This window comes from Clarias gariepinus, chromosome 4 (assembly GCF_024256425.1).
Source record: "Clarias gariepinus isolate MV-2021 ecotype Netherlands chromosome 4, CGAR_prim_01v2, whole genome shotgun sequence".
Classification (NCBI taxonomy): Eukaryota; Metazoa; Chordata; class Actinopteri; order Siluriformes; family Clariidae; genus Clarias; species Clarias gariepinus.
In genome coordinates this window covers 40,574,395-40,600,828 of record NC_071103.1, presented here as the reverse complement: position 1 = coordinate 40,600,828, position 26,434 = coordinate 40,574,395, and the positions used below count along the sequence as shown (strand labels likewise).

The 26,434-nt window shown below is 39.2% G+C and overlaps 1 protein-coding gene across 1 annotated transcript in view; it reads right to left on the bottom strand.

Annotated features, from left to right (window-relative positions):
* The window catches only part of LOC128520720 (NACHT, LRR and PYD domains-containing protein 12-like), a 101,170-nt gene that overhangs the window by 6,118 nt on the left and 68,618 nt on the right, over positions 1 to 26,434 (bottom strand). Inside the window, exons 10-11 of the mRNA XM_053495088.1 lie at positions 7,013 to 7,189; positions 914 to 1,087 (exon numbers count right to left, since the gene is read on the bottom strand). Coding sequence (XP_053351063.1) covers positions 914 to 1,087; positions 7,013 to 7,189 — 351 coding nt within the window. The remainder of the gene's footprint in view (positions 1 to 913; positions 1,088 to 7,012; positions 7,190 to 26,434) is intronic.

Sequence of the window (26,434 nt, the reverse complement as noted above, 5' to 3'; positions counted from 1 at the left end):
ATCTACATCATACAAACTATTCCTTGCAACAACAAAGTTGGCCCTCCCGGCCCTACTAGCATTAGCATTAACGTTAGCCTTAGCGCTAGCCATGTTAGCGTCTATTTTGCTCCCCAAAGTCACACAACACCGGAAAAATACCCAAACAAACAGACTCCCCGTACGGGCCACCACTATGTAACACTTGGATTTAATTAAACCACTAGTTACTTTGCTACGGGGTCGAGAATCAAAATACGGGTTTTCAAACAACACTTCCGGTATTGCGCAATCAAGACAGGACAAGTAAAGACGCGACACAATAACTATATATAAACCAAACCAACGTGTATTAAACCAACAAACAAACAAACAAACAAACAAACAAGGTGCACCAAAAACCAATATATACAAAATATATACAAATAGAAACAATGTGTATGGTGTATGCGGGTGTGTGAGTGCGTGTATGATTGTCCAGAGTTAATGATATTGCAGTGTGTGAAATGATGCACGGGAGAGATTGGCTCGGCCTCACCGGTATCGATGACAAATCCGGGAGCTCGAGCAACGGAACGAGAGGTGAATTGTTAGTGTCTATGAGGAATAATCCAACCGGGGAAAAGTACTCCTTTCGAACCATCCAACAAACTCTCTCTCAGAATAAACAGCGCGCTAGGTAAATCTCTCCGTGCAGAGCCACTTGCCGGTTCCGGCTTTATACCGGCACACGTGACCCGACGCCGCTTCCGGGTTCTCTCGCGCTACGATTGCGCATGCTCGCGAGAGCTTACCCTGTGACCAACACTGTCTATGGGGACAAATAAAACCAGATCGGGCAATTTTACGAGCACAGGTGAGCAGCATTAGCTCCTTAATCCATTTCCCTGTTATAGTTAAAATGCCCTTTTATGTGGCTGCGCTACAATCTGACCTCAGTGTCTCCAGTGTACAGTGTGGATTCTCCAGTCCAGCAGAGAGCAGCTTCACTCCTGAATCCTGCAGGTTATTGACACTCAGGTCCAGTTCTCTCAGACTGGAGGAGTTTGAGCTGAGAACTGAGGACAGAACTCTACAGCTTTCATCTGTGAGGTCACACTGACACAGCCTGGGAGAGAAATGATGATACATCAGAACACTGACATCTCTCTCTCTCTCTCTCTCACACACACACACACACACACACACACACACACACACACACAGTTTTACATCATACAGTTTAAATAAAAAGAAAATCAGACAAATTATCACAAGATTTAGTTTATTTCGGACCGGCTCAAAGAAATCATTAAAAGGGAAAATTTTGCTGCAGTGTTTATGGTCATGATGTGAACCTCTGACTGCAACTTTGTGTGTGTGTGTGTGTGTGTGTGTGTGTAAAGTTTTAAAGTTTCGTATTTAAATAAACGAGTCTCTTGGTCTGTCCGCTGTGCTCGATAATCTTACTGACTCCAGGAAAGACAGTCATATACGCGCACACACACACACACACACACACACACAAACACACACTTTGTTTGTCAGAAAGGTCTCTGTTTATTAACAATAAAAGACTTTGAGTATTTATATGTTTAGCCAAACGCCTGGTGGTATGAACATCTGATCCCAAAAAGGACATGAACCATTTAAACACGTCCTGGTGAAATCCTGAAGAACAAAGAGTGGAAGTTGTACAGATGTTCATCCAGAGACGAACCAGGAGGTGTTAGAGAGAGAGACAGAGAGAGAGTTTTATACACTCTTTATTGTGAGATTATAGATATATATACAAATTATTAATATACAAATTACTGTCTCTGTTCTCCTAAGTGACAGTGGACTTTTTTTTTCTCTGTACTTTGTAGTAGTGTTTTTACTAAGCGTCTTTTTTTTACTTCCGGCATCTGCAAGTGATTTAGTTGCTCTGAGAAAAAGGGGTTTGCTTGTTCCTCAATGTGCATAGGGGTGTGTGTGTGTGTGTTTGTGTGTGTGTGTGTGTGTGTGCGCGCGTTGCTCCCTCACTATCCTGTGCTGCTGCACTCAGAGTCTCACTTTGTGTTTTCCTCTTGGTGATGGTAGTAGTGGGTTCGTTAGTGGGTTCTGTAGTGGGAGTCTCCTCTCTTTTTTTCCTGGGTTCAGCTGCAGTGTTTTCTGTCTGTGTGTCTTTGGGTGTCGGTGGTGGTCTGATGGTCTGTTGCTCCTGTATCTCTCCATTGCAGACATTGTGGGTGGAGTCAGTATTAGGGACAGGGTCACTCAGTGGTGGATTCTGTACTCGCACTGTTTACAGTGGTGTCAGTGTTGGTGTCAGCGCCGGGTGCGGTGTGTTCAGGGTGTTCGAGCCTCAGGTTCAAGCACAGCTCCGTGTGGACAGTTTAGCCTTTTATGTCCTACGTCCCCATAATCGAAAAACCTCAGCCACTCCCTGGTGGCAATGACTGCTGTTCCCCTCTTTACACTTAAAAAATCTACATTTAATGTCTGTTCTTGGTTATTTAAAACCATTAAAATTTTCCGGTTGTAAAGACAGGATGTGTCTCATGTTGGAGCTCTTACACCTGAGCGGGATAGCTCTCATAGGACAGACGAACTTTCCAAAGCGGGTCAGCTCCTTCATTATTGCCTCATCCTTAATAAACGGGGGCACGTTAGAGAGGGGCAGACAGCGGGGTAACTGTGTACCGTGGATCCTCTCACACTAATTCAAGTCTTTATTATCGAGCTCACAAGATTCATATTTGTGAGAAACACCATCATCACCTTGTTTATCTGGGAGGCAGTAGATACTCTCACACCCGACTTGCTCTCCCACCACTAACAGCACCTCCTCTACCTGTACACCGTCCCCCAGCACACACCTAACGCCATGTCGGAGAGACAAAGTCTCCACACCGGACTCACAGGCCATGGTGCCCCACCCACTCTCTCTCACGCTAATCTATTAGCTCCATTTTGCTAACAACATTCACTAAGAAAAGTGGTGAAAAAATGGACAGTCTGTCTAAACTCGGCAAGACGCCAAACAGTCTTACACACGTCTTATCACACCCAGTGTATGTGGAGAGAGAGAGAGAGAAGAAGAGAGAGAGGGAGAGTTAGCACCTTAAGATCATATTCAAGAGGAAGAGAGTAGAATTAACTTAGTGTACAGATGTTACTCAAGCGGTATTCTGGTTTTACCGCGGCGCTCGGCGGCAGCATTGGGGTTTGTGCGTTTGCTGGCTTTTACTGCTGAGTGGCGCTATATAACTATAGACTGACGACTCGGGCATCAGTTCATTCTCTGCAGGATTAATGCGCCGCAGCTCCTTTAGAGCTGCACGTAGTAGCGGATAAAAATCAAGTGAAACATTGTAGTTAAAAGAATTCATAATGTAGAATTTTAATTAAATTAAATCTTTTAGAATCAAATTTAATCAAAGTAAGTGTTAAAATGGGAGCCTTTAGATTTTATCATGTGTAATTAGAAAAGCTACATATGTAGGTTTTCTTTTTTGTCATCTTATATTTTTGTGTTCTTTAAATTTGTAGTAGATTTATTACCTGAAATTAATATAAAATACAATTGAAACACTAAACGAATTTATCATCACAGTACTAAAATTACAGTACAAATTTAGAATTTATATTAAATATAAGAGTTTCTTATTTGCATCGAATTTAAGCAAAGTAAATGTTAACAGAGTGAGACTTTATATTTTATCATGTGTAACACTCGCGTAGCCAGAAAACTCTGGGTGTGTGTATCAGAAAACAGGGGTGAGTCACAGGTGTTGTCAGATTAATGGGCAAAAACTAAATAATTAACCTATATAAGATACATAGCCTTTATAAGACTTTACTTTTATTTAAGTGCACGCACAATGAAGACAAAACGTTATGATGTTGTAAAATAATAAAAGTAAACAGAGATACAGCGCTATTCCCGATCGGTTGAGCGAACTTGAGCGCGTCAGAAAATGAACCGAAACTCTGTGTATACTCGCCTCACAGACGTGAAAAATATATACTTACAGAAAGCAAAATGTCTGCTTTTATATAAACTAATGGAAAACAAATTGCAGATTATGTAATTCATAGGAAACGTGAATGACTGGCGCATCCACTGCTGCGGAGATGACGAGATGACATGATCACCTTCATAGCCCCCTCACTTCACTTCACTTCACTTCACTTTCTTAACCCCACCCCCGTTAAAACGGCGTGTTTAGAGAAAGGTTCTCCCACGAGAGGCTATGCACGCGCGGTCCACTACACAGCAAAAATATGTTAGTATATTATGACTAAAATAAAGCGTACGTTTCACACAGTGTTTATTTAGCGAGTATAAATTTGATTTGTGTTTGTTGTATTTCTCGGGATGGATTGCGCGTGTTCGTCTGCATTTTGATCAAAACTCGGCAAAGTGAAAGAGCGCACACGCACACCGTGGGTTCACGCGAACATTTTACAATCGCTAAAAGGCTTATTCACAACCACATTTCAGCCATTCACACACATGCATTGTGCCGTGTTGTTGTTTGTAATCAGAGTATTTTATGAATAAAATGTAACTGCTGTTTTTGGTTCACGCTTTCATTTTGCACTTTTCATCTCTCTGCCGCTAAGAGCCGATAGGAGCAGCTTTGTTTCAGTCATAATATTCATCTATCATAAAGAGGGGCGACTTCTGCAAAGCAAACAAAAACTGTAAAATCAGTACCCCAGAAAAACAACAGAGCATAAATATATACTTGCTGATTAAACACTGCATTTTTTAAAAGTGAAAGCGCGCGCGATGTGAGGAGCTTTATTTCAGCCATTCATGATCAAATAATTATTCAATGCTGGACACAAACAGCACAAAAAGCATAATTATTATTCTGGTTATTATTATAATGCTTTTATGCTGTTTGTGTTCAGCATTGAATGATTATTTAAAACTAAAGCGTGCCACGAGTCATTTTATCATAGAAAGATTATTACGTTGTGCTTGGACCACTGACCTTCTGTGGATTCCAAAATTGACATTGTTACTGTTTTTTAATGACTGGAATGGAAGAAATGGAAAGTTTCCATATTATACCATGTCTTATATTGTTTTTAATCACTCGATACACAACCCATGATTTTTATGCCTTTTTACAAATGGAAAATACAAATGGAATCATTTTATTTGGTTTCTTCTTCTTCTTCTTCTTATTATTATTATTATATATTTTTAGATAAAATGTCAAATTAAAACATTTTATAAGCATACCAAAGAAAATTATTGTGTGTAGAGGTAACGTATGTTATGATAAGGAAAATCACAATTTCTTCCATTCCATGAATTCAATACGTTAACGATGTCAATTTTAGAATCTAGAATCCAGAAGATTTAAAATTTACACAAATTTAAGAAGAGGCCTGGAGCACTGCAGTTCTTCAGAAGAGCCTCAGATCCAAGAGGGTCCTAAAGTGGGAAGGGGGGCATTTCAGTTTCTCTGAATGTATAGGTGAAAACAGCTGATTCACACCTGGGGGGTGAATTATTTGCATTTGAATGTTGTCTGACATTGTAAAGCACACACAGTAACACTAAAAGAACAACATCCCAGGATAAATAGGAATAAGAGCCCCTGATTATACGGCATAAATATTATTTAGTACAACAAAATTCCTCCGCGCTCTCAAAAAGCGCTGATTAGACTACGTAGGAAATTAAAGAGAAGAATTACGGTGGCGGCTCAATCCCGAGCCCAAACCTCATTTAAATTAAATAAACAAATATTGTAGATAAACAAAAATAGCCCACAATTAATAAAGTATTTTTTCAGTCTTATAATGCCCACATGACATCAAACATTCCCCATCTTAATATATATTAACTATTTAAACTATTAAACTATTTATTTTACTGTTTTACCTATTATGATTTCATTTACTTTAATATAAATTTAAGAACAAGAACAATTAAACATTTTTTTTTATATTATTGATTATTAAAACGTGGGCTGAAAAAACTGTTGTTTTCAAAAATTTAACAGATGAGGACTTATGTCCATCAGGCTGACATGACAAAATCAGTATGCTGGAGAAACTCCCAGGTGGGAAGACACTGCCTTGTCTAGGTAACATCAAAGAAAAAAAAACAAAAAAAAAACTTTAAAATCAACATCCACCAAAGAGTCTGGACTGCAGAGTACAGGATGCGTCACACAGCTGCGATATTATACTATAACCGTATTATACCAAAGAAGATTAGAAATAACCAAAATATAATACCTTCGCTGTTTTAACAATTACAGACATCACAGCCAGCGGCAGTTTTTCAGAAAATCTTTCCGCGGTGAGGCTGCGTTAGGCCGGTACATAAGGCATGTACATGGGCATCGCCAAATCTCCGAAAATGTTGGGACCTTTTTTTCTAAACAGACGCTATGTTTAATAACCGATGGAGCTTGTGAGCTGTAAAGACATACATTCTCGCCTAAACAACTCTTAAAACTACACTTTGTGACACAGTAACAGTAATATTTTTAACATTTTACAGGCTGTTTGGAGAAACCAAAGAATAAAGAATAAAACTGTTGTTGGGTCAAAATAACCCAACCAGGTGTTTACAGAAACAACACAGTATTTTTTAGAGTGTATTCTTTAACTTATTCTGAAGTTCTATTCTGAAAGTCTATTTTTCCAGTTATTTCTATATTTTAAGTTTGATGTCTTCAAATGTAACATTTTTCAAAAAATAATAACAATAAACCAGTTAATTCTTCGTACAAATGAAACTGTTAGCTAGTGAACATGTCTGTTTAAACAACATTTAACCATTTTTTGAACTCATTATTGTACAAATGTCAATAGACGTGGTGCTGATGTTTGTTGTATAAAGTACTTTGATGTGGAAATTACCATCACTAGTATTTCTCGATACAACATATGATTTTTTTATGACTTAAGCTCAAATAATATTTAAAAACTGCGTCAAATGGCAGTAATAGACATTCCCCTTGACTACCTACTGTATTTAAAAAATATCTTACAGAGTGTGTGTGTGTGTGTGTGTGTGTGTGTGTCAGTAACTCACTCTAGTTTCTCCAGTGTACAGTGTGGATCCTTCAGTAGATCAGTGAGCAGCTTCACTCCTAATTTTCCTGGTTGATTGTAGTTTAGGTTCAGTTCTCTCAGGTGTGATGAGGGGTTTGACCTCAGAGCTGAAACCAAAGCAGCACAACCTTCACCTGTAATACTGCAGTGTATCAGCCTGTAGAGAGATCAACAGTTACTGTATAGATCAACACACACACACACATACGTTCACTTACACACCCTGGTGTATGTATTATATGTTCTGTGTGTGTTAGTCCCAGTCTATATTAAACATTTATGTCCTGATGGTTTTTACAGTTTTGATCCTGTTTCTGTTTTTCAGATTTCTGCTCCTGTCTCACCCTGATGATGTTCGCTGATCACCTGAACTTTACCTGATTTTTTTAAATATATTTTTTTATTAACTATGTGATGATTAAGGGCAGAAATATACTTGCTTTTAATTAAGTGTACACACACACACACACACACACACACACACACACGCCTCTGATGGCTGTTTCACATATCCTGTGTTAGTTTTGTGTTGAGCTTGTGAACGTCCTCAGAAATTACCATGACATAACATGAAGATACAATATGGATGTAAACAGTAGGGAGATGGATGAAGTCAGCAGGAACATCAAAAATGGTGGAAAGTTTTGAACAGAAGTCATGTGACCAGGATAAACAAGTAAAATAAATGAAACATTTTTGTTATTTTTTTCAGTTTATCCTATTTATTAACCGTCCCAACATTAGTATAGAGCAGGAGTCGTCAGCCCTCGGCTCCGGAGCCGCATGTGTCTCTTTCATCCCTCTGCTGCGGCTCCCTGTGGCTTTGGAACATAAATAATGAATATTTCATTTAAATGTATTTTATCTTAGTTTCTTAGTTTGTTTTAATGTAAGTCTAAATTTCAAGATTATGGTGATCTTGTAACATTAAAATAAAAGGTGTTAAATTTTTTTTCACTTAGAATATGCGTCACAACCACCGATGTGTGACTCCGCCGGTACACGATTTATTGAGCTTTTCGAGTCGCGGGTTTATTCAGATTGACACTGACTGCACGCTCCAGTACACACCATAAAAGGATGACGGGACACGGACACAGGACAACTTTTGGTTGCTGCAGGTGGATAATTTAAGTTTGACTTTTTATTTCATAAAAACGAGGAGGACAAATAGACATTCAGTATTTTATTTGAAAATAACCTTCAACTCAACGTTTTTTTTTCGGAGTACAAAATGTTTTTGTTGCAGAAATAAGATTGTGTTTTCTCTGTAGCAGTTCATTGGCTTCATAAATGAAATAATTTTATATGTAGAATAAAGATAAAAATAATTATATAGTCAGTGTTATCTTCATTTTAGATGTCAGAAGTACGGCGCCCCCCAGGGGTCATGTGGTAAATCAAAACACAACCGAACAAACTGTGCTCACTGATTACTAAACTGAGCCACTGATTAGTTTACTGGTGTTGTGTTGATGTTCCCCCATCGAGATGCGTTTCTCTTAGCCCCGCCCCTGTGAAAACGGCGTATTCAGAGAAATGCACAGTTTATTAATCCACACACTCAGTTTAGTATTCAGTGTTATTAGTGTTATTTATTTTACCACATGACCCCTGGGGGGCTTTATACAAAAGGGTTTTGTGTCTTCTGGTGTTTCCTTTTCATTTAAGGTTGCCGACCCCTGGTATAGAGTGAAATGTATCACTGATAATTATTATTAATTTATTAGTTTTCCATAGTGTTTATCCTGTACAGGGTCATGAGAAGCCTGGAGTCTATCACAGGAGACTTAGGACAGGAAGTGGGGTCACACTGGACAGGGTGTCAATCCACCACATGGCGCACACACACACACACACACACACACACACACAAAGTGTTTAATATTTTCTCAGTCTCTTGTTATACATCAGACTTGTTGCTCTACATTTGACTATTATTAGGTTTATACTATAATAATGACAATCAGATAAACAGAATGTGAAAGTGATGATCTGACCTGAGTGTCTCCAGTGTACAGTGTGGATTCTCCAGTCCAGTAGAGAGCAGCTTCACTCCTGAATCCTGCAGGTTATTGAAACTCAGGTCCAGTTCTCTCAGACTGGAGGAGTTTGAGCTGAGAACTGAGGACAGAACTCTACAGCTTTCATCTGTGAGATCACACCGACACAGCCTGGGAGAGAAATGATGATACATCAGAACACTGACATCTCTCTCTCTCTCTCTCTCTCACACACACACACACACGTACAGTCTAAATCTGCAGTTAAACATCTTAATATTTGTGTTTGTATTTATTAAATCAACTGTAAATATTGACTAATTATGTATTAACATGTTTAATGGATGGAAAAACAACCTGAAATCTGACTTTTCTCATATATTTTCATATACATTTATGCACATTTTATCTGTTTTTTTATTGTGTGTGTGTGTGTGTGTGTGTGTGTGTCTTAAAATTAATAATCAATAAGTGTGGAATAATTTGCAAGTTACAGAAACTTAAATTTTTCACTAAATCTGAAATTTAAATGTAAAAATGTAAAAAATAAACACTAAAACAGAAAAAAAGAGTTATTTAATAAACAATGCTCTCTATTTAGTAAACACTCTCATTACTCCATGTTAGAGAAATATATAAATAAATAAAGTTCATGTAGTTAGTAATACAGTTATTAAATCATTTTAAACTGTGATATTTATAAATGGTTATTAAATGACTCACTCAGCTTTTCTGGATGCTTTGACGACTGGCAGCAGCTTCAGAAGACATTTATCTGATCTGTCATATTTACTCAAATTAAACACATCCAGATTCTCTTCTGAGTTCAGCAACACAAACACCAGAGCTGACCACTGAGCAGGGGAGAGACTGACTCCACTGAGACACCTAGAACCCCCTTTGTTTAGGTAATGTTGTACTTCCTGCACTAGAGAATGATCATGTAGTTCATTCAGACAGTGGAAGAGATTGATGGATTTCTCTGGAGATGGATTCTCCCTGATCTTCTTCTTGATGTACTTGACTGTTTCCTGTTTGTTGTGACAGCTGCTTCCTGTCTGAGGCAGTAGGTCTCGTAAGAGAGTCTGATTGGACTCGAGTGAGAGACCCAGGAGGAAGCGAATAAAAAGGTCCAGGTGTCCATTCTCACTCTGTAAGGCCTTGTCCACTGCACCCTTCAGGAAATCAGACATGTTTGATTTGGAGAAAAGATCAGACAGATCAGTGGTTTGTTGTCTTGTAGTCTTTTTGTTGATGAAGGAGAGAAATGTGTATAAAGCAGCCAGAAACTCCTGAACACTCAGATGTACAAAGCTGAACACCTTCCCCAGGTGAAGCCCAAACTCCTCTCTGAAGATTTGGGTACACACTCCTGAGTACACTGACACTTCTCTGACATCAATGCCACACTCTCTCAGGTCTTCCTCATAGAAGATCAGGTTTCCTTTCTCCAGCTGTTGGAAAGCCAGTTTTCCCAGAGCCAGGATACTCTCTCTGGTCTGCTGAGGATCAGGGTCACATTTCTGATGGTACTTTTGGTCCTTGTGTTTGATCTGAAAGATCAGGAAGTGTGTGAACATTTGAGTCAGAGTCTTGGGGATCTCTCCACTCTCTGTTCCTCCCAACATTCTCTCTAGAACAGTGGCTGAGATCCAGCAGAAGACTGGGATGTGACACATGATGTAGAGGCTTCTTGAAGACTTCATGTGTGAGATGATTTCATTGGCCAGGCTCTGATCATTCATCCTCTTCCTGAAGTACTCGTCTTTCTGAGGATCACTGAACCCTGGTACCTCTGTTACCTGGTCTACACACTCAGGAGGGATCTGATTGGCTGCTCCTGGTCTAGAGGTGATCCAGAGGAGAGCAGAGGGAAGCAGGTTCCCCTTGATGAGGTTTGTCAGCAGCACATCCACTGAGGCTGACTCTGTCACATCACACAATCTCTCATTCTGGAAATTTAGAGGAAGTCGACACTCATCCAGACCATCAAAGATGAACAGAACTTTGTTGATCTCACAGTCTATTAATTTTAATCCTTTGATTTCTGGGAAAAAGTGATGAAGAAGATCCATTAGACTGAGATGTTTCTGCTTCATCAGATTCAGCTCTCTAAAGGGAAGTGAAAACATTAAGGCGATATCCTGATTTGCTTTTCCTTCAGCCCAGTCCAGAATGAACTTCTGCACAGAGACTGTTTTTCCAATTCCAGCAACTCCTTTAGTCAGCACACTTCTGATGGACTCGTCTTTAAAGAGATCATTACATTTAATGGATGTCTCCTGTGTTGCTGGTCTCCTGGATGCTGTCTCAATCTGTCTCACCTCATGTTCATTATTAATGTCTCCACTCCACCCCTCTGTGATGTAGAGCTCTGTGTAGATCTCATTCAGAAGTGCTGAGCTTCCATGCTGTGAGATTCCTTCATTTATTCTTTTACATTTCTCACTCAGTTTGGATTTAAGGTTTCGCCGGTACACAGAGACGAGTACTAATAAAAATAAAAATGAAATGTAAACTCTATGATCATCTCTGTTGACTATTCATATTTTCATATCTGTATATCATATGTAATGTCAGTACTGATCTGTTATTATATTCTGTAGATAAAAGCACATCATTATGATGAGATGTTTGTTTGTTTGTTGGTCTTTCGGCTGCTCCCGGCAAGGGGTCGCCACGAGATGTGTTTAATAAAGTTACAGCAGTTTCCTTCCTCTAAAGTTAAATCAGTGGTTCTCAAACATTTTCTGTCATTCCCCACTTAAGGGGGTGGGCGAATTTTCAAGCCCAACTTGTCAACAAAAGTTTACTGTTTATTCAAATATCAATTTCTAAACTAATAAGATCAAATAACACCAAGTTCAAAACAGATAAAATACATGTGCAATTGTTATAACAGACTTACTTCGTCACTTATCTAGAGCTTTCTTTCAAAGAAGTCGAGTGGCTTATTAACGTGACTGGGGTGTGTTGTCTCTGTTTTCATATTTTTTTCGGTCTCGTGCTGTCTGCTGACAGCGGTTTAAGACACAAAACACACACGGGTCTCTCCTCTGCCCCCATCATCCCCACCATGAATCCAAGCGCAACATACAGTAGGCTTCATCATGTTTTCCTTTCGGCTGGCTTTTGGTTGATTAGACTGATGATGCTGAATCACCTGCTTTTTTGTGGTCCATGTAAGAAATGTATCCATTGACGTTATTATGCTCACTACATACAGTACAGTACGCTACTGACCCGATTTGTGTCCGCGGTAAAGTTAGTTTTATATTCACATCTCCGAATTCAATCGCTGCGTAAATAAACCCGCAAATAAGATACCCACATATATTTCCTCTCTACATTGTCTTTAAGCTACAGCCGCCTTAAATTATACATGTTTTTACTTGTTTTAATTATACACTATTATTCTCTACGGCGCAACGAATGATTTAGGGATCATCGTAAAATGCCGCACACCAACAAAAAGCGTAGAACGATATTGATTTTCCCTTCTGTTCAGCGCCTGAAGGATCAAAAAGCAACATTGTTGCCACACCGGAAACTAGAAATGCCAGACTAGTACTGCCTGATAAAATATTAATGTTTAACAAAAATACAGAAACATCAGCATACACATTGGAATAAATGAAATGACATATATAATACCGAATGTTTCCTTATATATTGTTCCTCTGCAATTAACATGCCGACGTTAAACCGTTATTGTTGCACTATGGTTCCACTTTTTCTCTGATGTTATTTTAATTTACTTGTATTAATGATCTAGTCCTTACGTGTGATTGTTCAGCTTCGAGTGTCCGATCTTTATTGTCAATAAAGAAAAGCATGAATTAGAATAGGTACTTTCCTATTATTTTCCACTAATTCCCTTCCATTCATTGTGCCCCACCTGTCATGTCTGTATTCCCCCACTGAGTTAAAGTGATGTTATGAGCCCATGAGCTCTTACTGTTCTGCAGTGTGTTAGCGAGATCTGTGTGGTTCATGTTCTTCAGGACGTGCAGTGTGATCTTCAGCGCTGACACTCTGACACTGCTCTGATCCTCCTCATCCTCCACCTCCCTCTCAGAGCATGCTGGGTAATCTGGACTCAGGAGCTTCTTAAATCTCTTCAGCTCATTCTTTAACAGAGTGATGACTTTGTGCTCCAGCTCCTGATTAGAAACAGAAAGAAAAAAATACAAAAACATTATGATGTCATAAGAGTGTGTGTTTATCACTGAATGTAAAACTTCTTTGATGTCTGATTGAGCACTGGAATTTTAAAATGCTGTATTTTATTCTAATCCTGTACAGAAGGTGTCCAGCTCCAGATTAGGGCGTAAATAAACAAACAAAAACATGCAGGTGAGTCAGTGAACATTTCTGTGTGTTTGAACCCAATGAATACACTCGTGATCTCTCTTAGTGTTCTGTCACATTACAGTGAGAGTGGAATAGATGTAATGATTACTCACATCACAGGCAGCTGACAGGTAACGATATTACTCACACACACACACACACACACACACACCTTAAATATCTCCTCTAACTGACTCTTCTCAGTGATGTTTGGTTTATTCTTCTGTGGTCTATGAAGAAACAAAACACAAGTTAAAACTTTAACAAGGACTATAAATCATATTCATACCTACAATCACACACCCGTTAATACACAGATATCTGAGAGATGTTTGATTATGTGAGAGTGTGAGTGATAAAACACTGCACTCATACATTAAACTGTTCTCACCTCAGATCAGTAACACAGTCTGTGTCTCTAAAGTGTATTGGATAATCCATTGACTGGTCACTCTTCATGGACACACAGCTGGGTTCAGGTGAGTCTGATCTCTCACCCTGAATCAGACTAAACACACACACACACTGCATCAATACTACTGTTCTGTAGCAACACTGAATAATTAAACTAAGAAGAATATTTAGTACAGATTTTTTCAAAATTCTTCACACAGCGAGCAAACAGAATTCTGTGGACTAAACTGTCAACACTTTTCCTTTCTATTGTCACAAATTATGATCATAATGTACAAACACACACACACATGATTCACACACACATGAGAAACTGTTCACAAGTGACTTTTCACAGATACACACCAGAGTCTGATCTGTTTAGTTTTTCACACCCTTCACTCACCTCTCGTCTTTCTTTGTGTCCTGTTCCCCACACACACTCATTTTGAGGTCGTATCCCCCAGAATTACACTCTAAGTTACACACACAGAGAAAGTGAGACCAAGAGAGGGAACAACAAATGGGTTCATCAGATTTATATTATTATATTTATTTATAAATAAATAAAGGTTTAATGTGTGTGATATCGACTCACAAGGTTATAAAATCACATCTATCTGAATAAACCCAAACTGAGTATAAAGGAATCAGCTCTGGTACCGGTCCATTTTATAAAATATAATAAATAAATCATGGGTTGTGTATAAAGTGATTAAAATAAAACAACACATGTTATAAGTTTCGTTTTCCAGGCGCGTGAAAATCTCCGTCTCTTCCATTCCAGAGATTAAAAACAGGAACAAAGTCACTTTTACACTCTGTAGAGTCTCAGTGGTGCGCGCGCAACCTCTCGGGGGCGAGCCTTTCTCTGAATGCGCGCTCACTGCGCCGTTTACACGGGGGGCGGGGCTAAGAGGAACACATCTCGATGGGGGAACCAAATTCCACACAACACACAGCTCTAATGCGCGCGCTCACAGGCAGCATATATATATATATATATATACACACACACACAGCATGTCCACTGTCCCTCCCTGTCAGACACTAGAGGAGACATGGAGCGGATTTCTCCTGTAGTCCATGATGTAGTTTAGTGACGGTGTTACAGCTCAGTCATAACGTTTTACACCCATTAGAATTGTAAGGGTTCACACTGGCGCTTCATTTGATAAACATGTAGACAGTCTGAAATAACTCTCCTTACAGAAGGAACAAACAGCTAAGAAACATTTATTATCGTCTTATTGATCACAATTCCACTTACTAACAGCTGATTAATGAGGTTTAGCTTTAGCTTTAGATACTCACTGTGTTTCTCTCCTGTGCACGCGCTGCTTCCTGTCTTTATAAAAATAGACCCAAGTTTCACTTTCAGTTTTAAGGTAGTCGAGCGCCACCTGTGGGCAGAGAGGGGCAGGTCACACCAGCAGGTAACTTTACACCTGGGCCTCATTACTAAGTTTTCACTTGTGTGTGTTTTTATAGTTTTTTAGTTGACAGTGTGAGAGACCGAGCACAACACCTCACTGTCACAGACAGTTTATTATCTCTTAGTTTTATTTTCACATATTCGGATTTCAGGTGTTCCTGGGAAATACTGTTTCCCCCAATGTTCCCTGGTCGCCCGCTGATTCGGATAATGACGTCATCTTATGGGCGAACAAGCTTTGATTATGGTAAACAAACAAACAAATAAATGAATTAATGTATTAAATTTTTTCCCTTTTTCTGTATTTTTAAACAGAACTGAGAGGTTTGTTTTCTGGGCAAATACAGTCAACACAACTACTTTTTAATTCTTCATGTCTATTAGCTTTGTGTGACGATAGATGTGATATTGATTTATTCTAATTATATTTTAATTATACTTTATAACTGATTTTAACATTGTGCTCAAATTGTGAAAGACAAATTTAAATTTAATTCATTTGAAATTCTTTATAGTAACATAAGTGTATTTAACTATATTAAGTCAGCTCAGTCGATCCCGCTAATTGTCATTTACAGACCTCCAGGGCCGTACTCGCAATTTCTTAGTGAATTTGCAGATTTCCTCTCAAACCTAGTCATTTCTGTAGACAAAGTGTTAATTGCTGGAGATTTTAATATTCATTTTGAAAACCCAGAAGACCCTCTGAGAACTGCATTTATGTCTATACTGGACTCGGTAGGAGTAAATCAGTGTGTAGTAGGACCCACTCATAAAGCAGGTCACACTTTAGATTTAATAATATTATTTGGATTAAGTATAAAAAATTTATTCACAATACCACTATCTGAAGTTATCTCAGATCACTATCTTGTCTCATTGCAAGTGTGTCACAATAATAATGTACACACAGCGCCGCGCTACCGTATGAAACGTACATTCACATCAACTACCAAACAGAGTTTTATCAGTAATCTCCCAGAGTTCCCAACTTCGATTAGATCACCGTCTGACCCCACAGAACTCGATCAGGCGACTGAATATTTAGAGTCGACATTTCGCTATACCCTAGATAATGTAGCTCCAGTCAAAAGAAAAATTATTAGAGATAAAAAACTTGCTCCCTGGTATAACGATCACACGCGCACTTTAAAACAGACCGCTCGGAAATTAGAACGTAAATGGCGTCAAACTAAATTACTAGTATTTCAAATAGCATGGAAGGAGAGCATCCTGAACTATAGAAAAGCTCTTAGTGTAGCTAGATCAACATATCTCTCCACTCTTATAGAAGAAAATAAAAATAATCCTAGATTCTTATTTAATGCTGTAGCCAAATTAACCAGAAATAAGACCACTGCAGAAATCTCCACAACAACATCATGCAATAGTGAGGACTTCATGAACTTTTTTAATAATAAAATTGTAAATATTAGGCATAAAATTGAGGTTTTGAAACCGAACAATGTAATTGATGCAGATGTTAATCTAGCCATGTCAGACCAGAACCTAGAATACTTTACTCCCCTTGAAGAGAATGAACTAATTTCACTCATCTCTTCTTCAAATTCATCAACCTGTATATTAGATCCTGTACCGACACATTTTCTTAAACAGATAGTACCAGCAATAATAGAACCCCTGTTGAGAATAATTAATTCTTCACTCAGCATTGGATATGTTCCAAAATCTTTTAAATTAGCAGTTATCAAACCAATAATTAAGAAACCTGACCTCGACCCCTGTCAGCTGTCCAGTTACAGACCAATATCAAACCTCCCCTTTATCTCTAAGATCCTGGAAAAGATAGTAGCGGAGCAGCTATGCTCATATATACATAGGAATGGCATACATGAACTGTATCAGTCAGGATTTAGGCCTCATCACAGTACAGAGACAGCGCTCGTTAAAGTAGTAAATGACATTCTATTGGCCTCTGATCAGGGTTGTGTAACTATGCTTGTATTACTTGACCTCAGTGCAGCTTTTGACACTGTTGATCACGCTATTCTTCTTCACAGATTAGAAAATGTAGTGGGAATTAAGGGTACAGCCCTCTCCTGGCTCAGATCCTATCTGACCCATCGTTATCAGTATGTAGACTTAAATGGTGATTATTCTGCATGTTCTCTAGTGGAGTTTGGCGTTCCGCAGGGTTCAGTTTTAGGTCCACTGCTTTTTTCCCTTTACATGCTTCCTCTGGGCAACATAATCCGTAAGCATGGTATTAGTTTTCATTGTTATGCTGATGATACACAGTTATATGTCTCAGCAAAACCTGATGAGAAAAAACAGCTTACTAAAATTGAGCAATGTGTGCAGGACATAAGAAATTGGATGCTAACTAACTTCCTTCTGCTAAATCCGGATAAGACAGAAGTTCTAGTCATAGGACCGCATACAGCTAGGAGTAAAATTTTAGATCATACCGTAACTTTAGATGGCCTTTCTGTTCCATCAAATGCAACAGTGAAAGACCTTGGTGTGATTATTGATTCCAGCCTTTCATTTGAAGCACATGTAGATAATATTACCAGGATAGCATTCTTTCACCTCAGAAATATTGCCAGAATAAGAAATTTATTGTCGCTAAACGACGCAGAAAAACTAGTTCATGCTTTTATCACCTCTAGGTTGGACTATTGTAATGCCTTACTGTCTGGTTGTTCAGCTAGATGCATAAATAAGCTTCAGCTAGTCCAGAATGCAGCAGCGAGAGTCCTCACCAGAACCAGAAGATATGAGCACATCACCCCTATCTTATCTTCACTCCATTGGCTCCCTGTGAAATTTCGCATTGATTTTAAAATACTACTCTTGACATATAAAGCATTAAATGGTCTCGCGCCGCAGTACCTGAGCGAACTGCTAGTGTCTTACGATCCGCCACGCCTACTTCGATCAAAGGATGCAGGCTGCTTGTCAGTACCACGTATTATGAAAAATACAGCTGGGGGCAGAGCTTTTTCTTACAAAGCCCCAAAGTTATGGAATAGTCTTCCAAATAGTGTTCGGGACTCAGACACAGTCTCAGTGTTTAAGTCCAGGCTAAAAACCTATTTATTTAGCCGAGCATTTTTATAAATAGATTTGCCATAGGTAAAGGAGCAGATCTGGGGGACTCATGGACGTAGAGTATTATGGTGAACTGGTATGTTTGGATGCTGTCTTCCTCACTCTCATTGATCACTCAGGTTTGCTGACGGTGAGGGGATTGTTTGCTTTACATGTCAGGAAGCCCTCATGTTTGTGTTTCCTTCTGGCTCTCCCTTTTAGTTATGCTGTCATAGTTAGTCCTGCCGGAGTCTCTGCTTGCACGCTACAGTTAATATACATTCACATTATACATTGTGTGACTGTGACCATACCTAACTGCCATCTCTCCTCTTCTTCTCTTTCCCCCCCTCTTTCTTTTTCCTCTCTCCTCCTGTCCCCCCCTTTCACTCTTTCTCTCTCTCTCTGTCGAGCTACACATGTCGTTCCTGAGCTGCCAGTGATCCAGACTCCCTCTGCCCTCCGGACCTGTCTGACCCATCCTGGTGCCCCGCTTCTGGCTGAAGATCTCGTCACATGGATGCCCCGTGTGTCTCTCTGGGATGCGTCTGGTGTCTGGGAATGATTCTCTCTACCTAGAAAATGGTTCTGGCCTTGACTGGTGTTGGCAACTGTTTCTCTGGGGACTTGACAGTTCGATAGTTCATGACTGGAACTTCTTACAAGTCTACCTGGGTCTTCAATAACTACCTGGACTCCATATTAACATCAATTAACATGAGCTATTATAGCTGAACTGCCTCCCACCCTACACACTGTATAAATGCAGATCATTTACTGCTTTTTGTTTCACCCAAATGAGGATGGGTTCCCTGTTGAGTCTGGTTCCTCTCAAGGTTTCTTCCTCTTACCATCTCAGGGAGTTTTTCCTTGCCACTGTCGCCCTCGGCTTGCTCACCAGGGACAAACTGACCATTTTGATTCATACAAATTCACATTTCATACAAACCTAAATAATTCTTTTGACTATGTAAAGCTGCTTTGCGGCAATGAAAATTGCTAAAAGCGCTATACAAATAAAATTGAATTGAATTGAATTGAATTGGTTCAGGGAGCATGAGATATGATGTCACACATAGATCGGCCTCCGCGGATTTCAGACCCTGACCCTATTGAGAATCTTTGGAATGTGCTGGAGAAAGCTTTACACAGCGGTCTGACTCTCCTGTCATCAATACAAGATCTTGGAGAGAAATTAATGCAACTCTGGATGGAAATGAAACAAATGCTGTGACAGTGCATAAGCTTATTGCAACAGTACCATGGCAAATGAGTGATGTAATCAATTATTATTATTTGTAATTATTGGAGTTACACATGTAAAACCAATTGTACTATTATCCAGTCTATTATTGCTGCTAACCAACTATTGCAAAAAAAAAAAAAAAATCTATATTAAATTCAATAGATTTTTGTTCATTGGAGTTACACATATAAAACCAAATGCACTATGGTCCAGCAACTACAACAAATGTAATAATTTTTTACTTAATTACATAAAAAGTTACATGTGTAACATCTATAGAAAAAATGTTTTTGAATTTTAATTATTTATTTATGCCATACTTCTCGGAACAGAATCTATCTAAGTGCATTTGGATTTATGCATATACACTCACCTAAAGGATTATTAGGAACACCATACTTTCGCCTTCAGAACTGCCTTAATTCTACGTGGCATTGATTCAAAAAGGTGCTAAGAGCATTCTTTAGAAATGTTGGCCCATATTGATAGGATAGCATCTTGCAGTGGATGGAGATTTGTGGGATGCACATCCAGGGCACGAAGCTCCCGTTCCACCACATCCCAAAGATGCTCTATTGGGTTGAGATCTGGTGACTGTGGAGGCCATTTAAGTACAGTGAACTCATTGTCATGTTTAAGAAACCAATTTGAAATGATTTGAGCTTTGTGTCATGGTGCATTATCCTGCTGGAAGTAGCCATCAAAGTTGCTCTTCTATCAGCTTGAATCAGTCGGCCCATTCTTCTCTGACCTCTAGCATCAACAAGGCATTTTCGCCCACAGGACTGCCGCATACTGGATGTTTTTCCCTTTTCACACCATTCTTTGTAAACCCTAGAAATGGTTGTGCGTGAAAATCCCAGTAACTGAGCAGATTGTGAAATACTCAGACCGGCCTGTCTGGCACCAACAACCATTTGCTTAAAAATTGCTTAAATCACCTTTCTTTCCCATTCTGACATTCAGTTTGGAGTTCAGGAGATTGTCTTGACCAGGACCACACCCCTAAATGCATTGAAGCAACTACCATGTGATTGGTTTACATTTACATTCAGGCATTTGGCAGACGCTCTTACATTTTTATCTCATTACACATCTGAGCAGTTGAGGGTTAAGGGCCGCGCTCAAGGGCCCAACAGTGGCAACTGGGTGGTTGTGGGGTTTGAACTTGGGATCTTCCGAACCGTAGTCCAATGCCTTAACCACTGAGCTACCCCTGGCCCATGGTTGATTAGATAATTGCATTAATGAGAAATTGAACAGGTGTTCCTAATAATCCTTTAGGTGAGTGTATTTACAATAAAAATTTAAAAAACATTAATTTATTAATTTATTTATTAAAAGACTGACTATGTTTGTTATGGTGTGAAGTGGGTCCCTGTAATCAAGGTAGAATCTTAAATGGTTTTCTACGTCATTCACTTATTAGACGGTCAGTTAGTGACTGAATCACTATAACACAGAAATAAACTGTTTCTGAAAGATTAACTCCAGCAGGATTTAACAGAAGAGAATGTAAAAATATATTTAATTGTATTTGTTCTCTGTCCTTCCAGAGTAAAAGGATATGTGTTTTGTCATTTTTGTGTTTGAGTGTTTATTTCTTTAAAATCAGAAAATATAATCCTGAATGTGTAGTATACAATATGTTCCTGTAGTTTTCTGTTTGTTTTTTTTAAATAAAGGAGATGTGCATTAATATCCAGTGATGGTCCGGTTTATGATCTATACTCAGCAAAAAAAGAAACGTCCTGTGACTTTCAACTGTTTTTACTTTCAGTAGACTTAATGTGTAAATATTTGTATGAAGACTAAAAGAGTCAACACCATAAGACATAAACTAAAAATGTTTCCCAATGTGTCCCTGAATGAAGGGAGGCTCAAAATCAAAAGTACCAGTCAGTATCTGGTGAGGCCACCAGCTGCTTGAAGTACTGCAGTGCATCTCCTCCTCATGGACTGCCTATTGCGGACAGTCTGAGCACTGATGGAGGGATTGTGTGTTCCTGGTGTGACTCGGGCAGTTGTTGTGGCCATCCTGTACCTGTCACGCAGGTGTGATATTCGAATGTACCGATCCTGTGCAGGTGTTGTTACACGTGGTCTTCCACTGCGAGTATGATCAGCTGTCCTTCCCGTCTCCCTGTAGCTCCGTCTTAGGCGTCTCACGGTGCGGACATGGCGATTTATCGCCCTAGCCACATCAGCAGTCCTCATGCCTCCCTGCAGCATGCCTAATGCACGTTCACGCAGATGAGCAGGGACCCTGGGCATCTTTCTTTGGGTGTTTTTCACAGTCGGTAGACAAGTCTCTTTAGTGTCCTGCGTTTTTAGGACTGTGACCTTAAATGCCTACTTTCTGTAAGCTGTTAAGGTCTTAACGACCATTCCACAGGTGCATGTTAATGAATTGATTATGGTTAATTGAACATGCATGGAAAACATTGTTTAAACCCTTCACAATGAAGATCTGTAAAGTTATTTGGATTTTTACAACATTATTGTTGAAATACACAGTCCTGAAAAAGGGGCGTTTCTTTTTTTGCTGAGTATAGAATAGATGTGTCACAAAGTTTAAGGTAAAAAGCTGGAATCATTAAAAAAATAAAAAAGCAGTACCTGATTTGTCCAGTGTACAATTTATCTGTTACATAATGGTATAAACAACTCAACTACATGTAATGTTTTGTCTTTTGTAACAGATAAATTGTCAGACACACCGTTATCAACCACAACAAATCAGTGTATATTTTTAGCTGATATTGATGATAAAATGAGGAAAAGTGATCCTTCTTTTAATGTGTGTGCAGTTAATTTAGGAACCATGTGAGTTTGACCGAGCCTGAGAACAAAAGCATTCAGACTGACAATCTTGAGTTAATAATAAAAATATGCAGACAAAGCAGTAACGTCTAGTGGCACGATGTGTCAAAGGCCTTAACATTAAAGCCTAATTACATGGCTGTTACTCAGACCCTGATACTCCAGTTAAATGAAGGAGTTACTGCTCACTCTGGTAGAAATATGCAGTATTGTAACCAGTATCCTAGTACAGCACAAGTGAGCATTTACTGGGTGGGGTTACATTCACTGCATCATTGAAGATGATCACGTTCCAATAGGGTGGACAGGGACTCATCATGGATCTGTCTGGGTCCTCTCATGGAGCAGCTGCTTATTTAAAATCATTACATCTGTGATTAGACAGAATTATAAGTAAGTAATATAGTAATGAGAGCAGCAGCAGAGAGAGAGAGAAGGACAGAGAGAGACAGAGAGAAACAGAGAGAGAAAGAAAGAAAGAGAGACAGGCAGACAGAGAGAGAGAGAGACCCTGGGTTGAGCATTCCAGCACACAGATCAGAGAGAATGTACAGAACACATCAGTTGGGTCAATGTATCTTTTCTCAGAACTGCTCAGGTCCAAGAGTGGTTCCAACATTACCCATTATTTTTCAGTTCAATATCTCCAATAATACTCTCTGTTCAATTACACAGTTAAGGAGTTTCTAATAGCATGACGGTGGAATGTTTATGAACACCAACCCTATATAAGCATGCTCCTTATTTAGCCCATGCAGGAGCTTCAGACACGTTTGGTCGGGAGTTGCTAGGCACTTTTAGTGGTGTTCCAGGTTATTGCCACAGTGCATCTGGGTTGTTTTTATATAATACCATGGTCTGGTATTCTACATAGTTGCTAGTATGTTGATAGGCTAGCATGATTTAGGTGTTGGTTAGGGTGTTTGGGGACCTGCTACTGTAGGTGGTTCACTAAATTATACCAGTTGGTTGCTAGAATGTACAGTAGGTAGACAACCAGAATGCCTATTACTGTCGCGCTCACCGCCGTGGAAAAACGGCAGCAGCCAAGGTGGCACAAAGTGACATTTTTTCACTACGCAGTTTTAAATAGAATTAAGTCATAAAAAAGTCATAACAATATGTTGTATCAAAGAGATACTACAGTGATTGTAATTTTCACATCTGAGAACTTTATACAACAAAAATGAAAAATCTGAACCAGAGATATTGATATTTATTGTATAATAATGAGTAAAAAAAAAAAAACATTGGTTAAATGTTGTTTTGACAGACGATCAAGTTCACTAGCTGATAATTATATTTGTACAAAGAATGAACTGTTATAGAGCCTATCTCTTTATTGTTATTTTAAAAAATAAATTAAAAAATACATCAAACTTTAAATATAGAAATAACTGGTAAAATAGCCTTTCAGAATAAAACATTACAATAACTCAAAAAAGAAGCACTAAAAATGCTGTGTTGTTTCTGTAAACACATCGTTGGGTGGTTTATGCTGGGTCAAAATTCTGGGTTATTTCGGGTACTTTAAACACATTGTTGTGTTGCTCATGTTGGGTCAAATGAGATGTAGTAAGTCATTTACAAATGAACACCTGGTTGGGTTATTTTGACCCAACAACTGGTTTATTCTTTATTCTCTGGTTTCTCCAAACGGCAGCCTGCAAAATGTTTGAAATATTACTGTTATTGTGTCACAGGTTTAGTTTTCGGAGATTTGAGCTTCAGGAAATCTCCCGGCGCTCTGCGCATAACACCGGCCCAACGCAGCTTGGGAAAGAATTTCTAAACGTGGGCTATTGTTGTTTACTTACAATATTTGTTAATTCAATTTAAATGAGGTTTGGCCTCGGGGTTTGGTATCTGTAACGGGTTCGAGCCTATTTGCACGGGTGGCACCATGAAGCACGGACACGAGGCGAGGTCTTACAAAAAAAGGGATAATTTATTTAGGTAAAATAGGGAAGAAAAGGGTTAAAGGAGAGAGGATGAAAAGAAAGGGGAAGGGATGAAGTGCACACGCAGGTCCGGGGGCTGTGCCATGCTGGCAAGCGGGCACACAGCTGGCGAAAGGTGGCGGTGGGCGGAGTGGCAAAACGAAGCACGCAGAGGCAGCGCACCTGCAAGGAGTGAAGGCGCCGCGGGAGGGCAAGGATCGAAGGGCGGAATTCCAGTGTCCTGTTTAAAGTCCCTGGGATTTGTCACATCGCTCCACTCACATGCCACTCTGTCCTGCTCCACCGCATTACGTACTTCCCGGACTCAACTCAACTCAATTAGACTATGAGTTTTGTGCAGAACCTCATCCTTGCTAGGTTGGAGGTCACTCACGTGTGTGTGTGAGAGAGACAGAGAGAGAGAGAAAGAGAGAGAATTGCTAATAAAAGACTGTATAATAACAATAGTAATAATTAAGAATAATTTTTATCAAGGTTATTCGCTTCCATGCAAGTTACTGTGGTTTAATGTTTGAAACAAAACAGTGAGCGCATATATCCTTTGATCTGCCCTCCGGACCATTCTGACCCATCCTGGTGCCGCGCTTCTGGTTGGAGATCTCGTGACATGGATACCCCCGTGTGTCTCTTTGGGATGCGTCTTGTGTCTGGGGATGGTTCTCTCTACTAGAAGACGGTTCTGGCCTCGACTGGTGTTGGCAGCTGTTTCTCTGAGGACTTGACTGTTGGATAGTTCAGGACTGGAACTTCATAGAACACAAGTCTACCTGAGTTTTCAATAACTACCTTGCCTCCATATTAACATCAATTGACATCAACTAAACTGCCTGCCAACTAACACACAGTATGAATGCAGATCAATTCCTGCTCTCTGTTTCAGCCAAATGAGGATGGGTTCCCTGTTGAGTCTGGTTCCTCTCAAGGTTTCTTCCTACTTCTATCTCAGGGAGTTTTTCCTTGCCACTGTCGCCCTCGGCTTGCTCACCAGGGACTATCTGACCATTTTGATTCATACACATTCAAATTCCATACAAACTTTAATCATTCTTTTGATTGTGTATAGCTGCTTTGGGACAAAGCCAAATGAATTGAATTGAATTGGATGTGTCATATGCCTCAGCATATTGTTTAAATAATCATGGTGGGCCGTTATGGCCAAAAATGCCAGGGCTTTTTTTGGTCCCAGACCAGCCCTGTGTGCAGCTGAGCGCTGATTAGACTACGTAGGTAGTCTATACTTGCTGATTAAACACTGCATTTGTTTTAAAATAAAAGCGCGGGCGATGTGAGTAGCTTTAATTATTGATAATTAAATAATTATTAAATGGTGGACATCAACAGCAAAAAGAACAATATCATTCTTTTGATTATTATTATCATGTTCTTTTGTTGTTTGGGTTCAGCGTTGAATGATTATTTGAAACTGAAGCGCTTCGTGTAGATTCATGCCACGAGTCATTTTATCATACAAAGATTATTACGTTGTGCTCGGACCACTAAGCGTCTGTGGATTCCAAAATTGACATTTTTACCGTTTTTTAATCACTGAAATGGAAGAGATAGAAAGTTTCCTTATCATAACATGCCTTGTATTGTTTTTAATCGCTCGATACACAAATCATCATTTTTAATGCTATTTTACAAAGGGGAAAATACAAATGGAATAATTTTATTTGGTTTATTTATTTATTTTTTAAATAAAATCTAAAATTTAAACTTTGTAGAGTGATTAATGACAATACAATGCATGTTATGATAAGAAAAATCGCATTCCAGGGATTAAAAACGGTAACAATGTTAATTTTAGAATGTAGAATCCAGGAGATTTTAAATTTACACAAATTTGAGAAGAGGCCTGAAGCAAGATCTAAGATCCTCCACTTTGCTGAAACCATGCACAGTGGAGAGGGGTGCATTTTAGTTCCTCCGCATGTATAAGGTGAGAACAGCCGATTCACACCTGGGGAGGGTGTATTATTTGCATTTGAATGTTGTCTGACATTGCAAAGCGCACACAGTAACACTGCAAGCACAACAACCTAAAGTAAATAGAAATTAGAGGTCCTGATTATACTGCATAGATATTATTTAGCAAAATAAATTCCTCCGCGCTCTCGAAAACTTTATGTGTGCA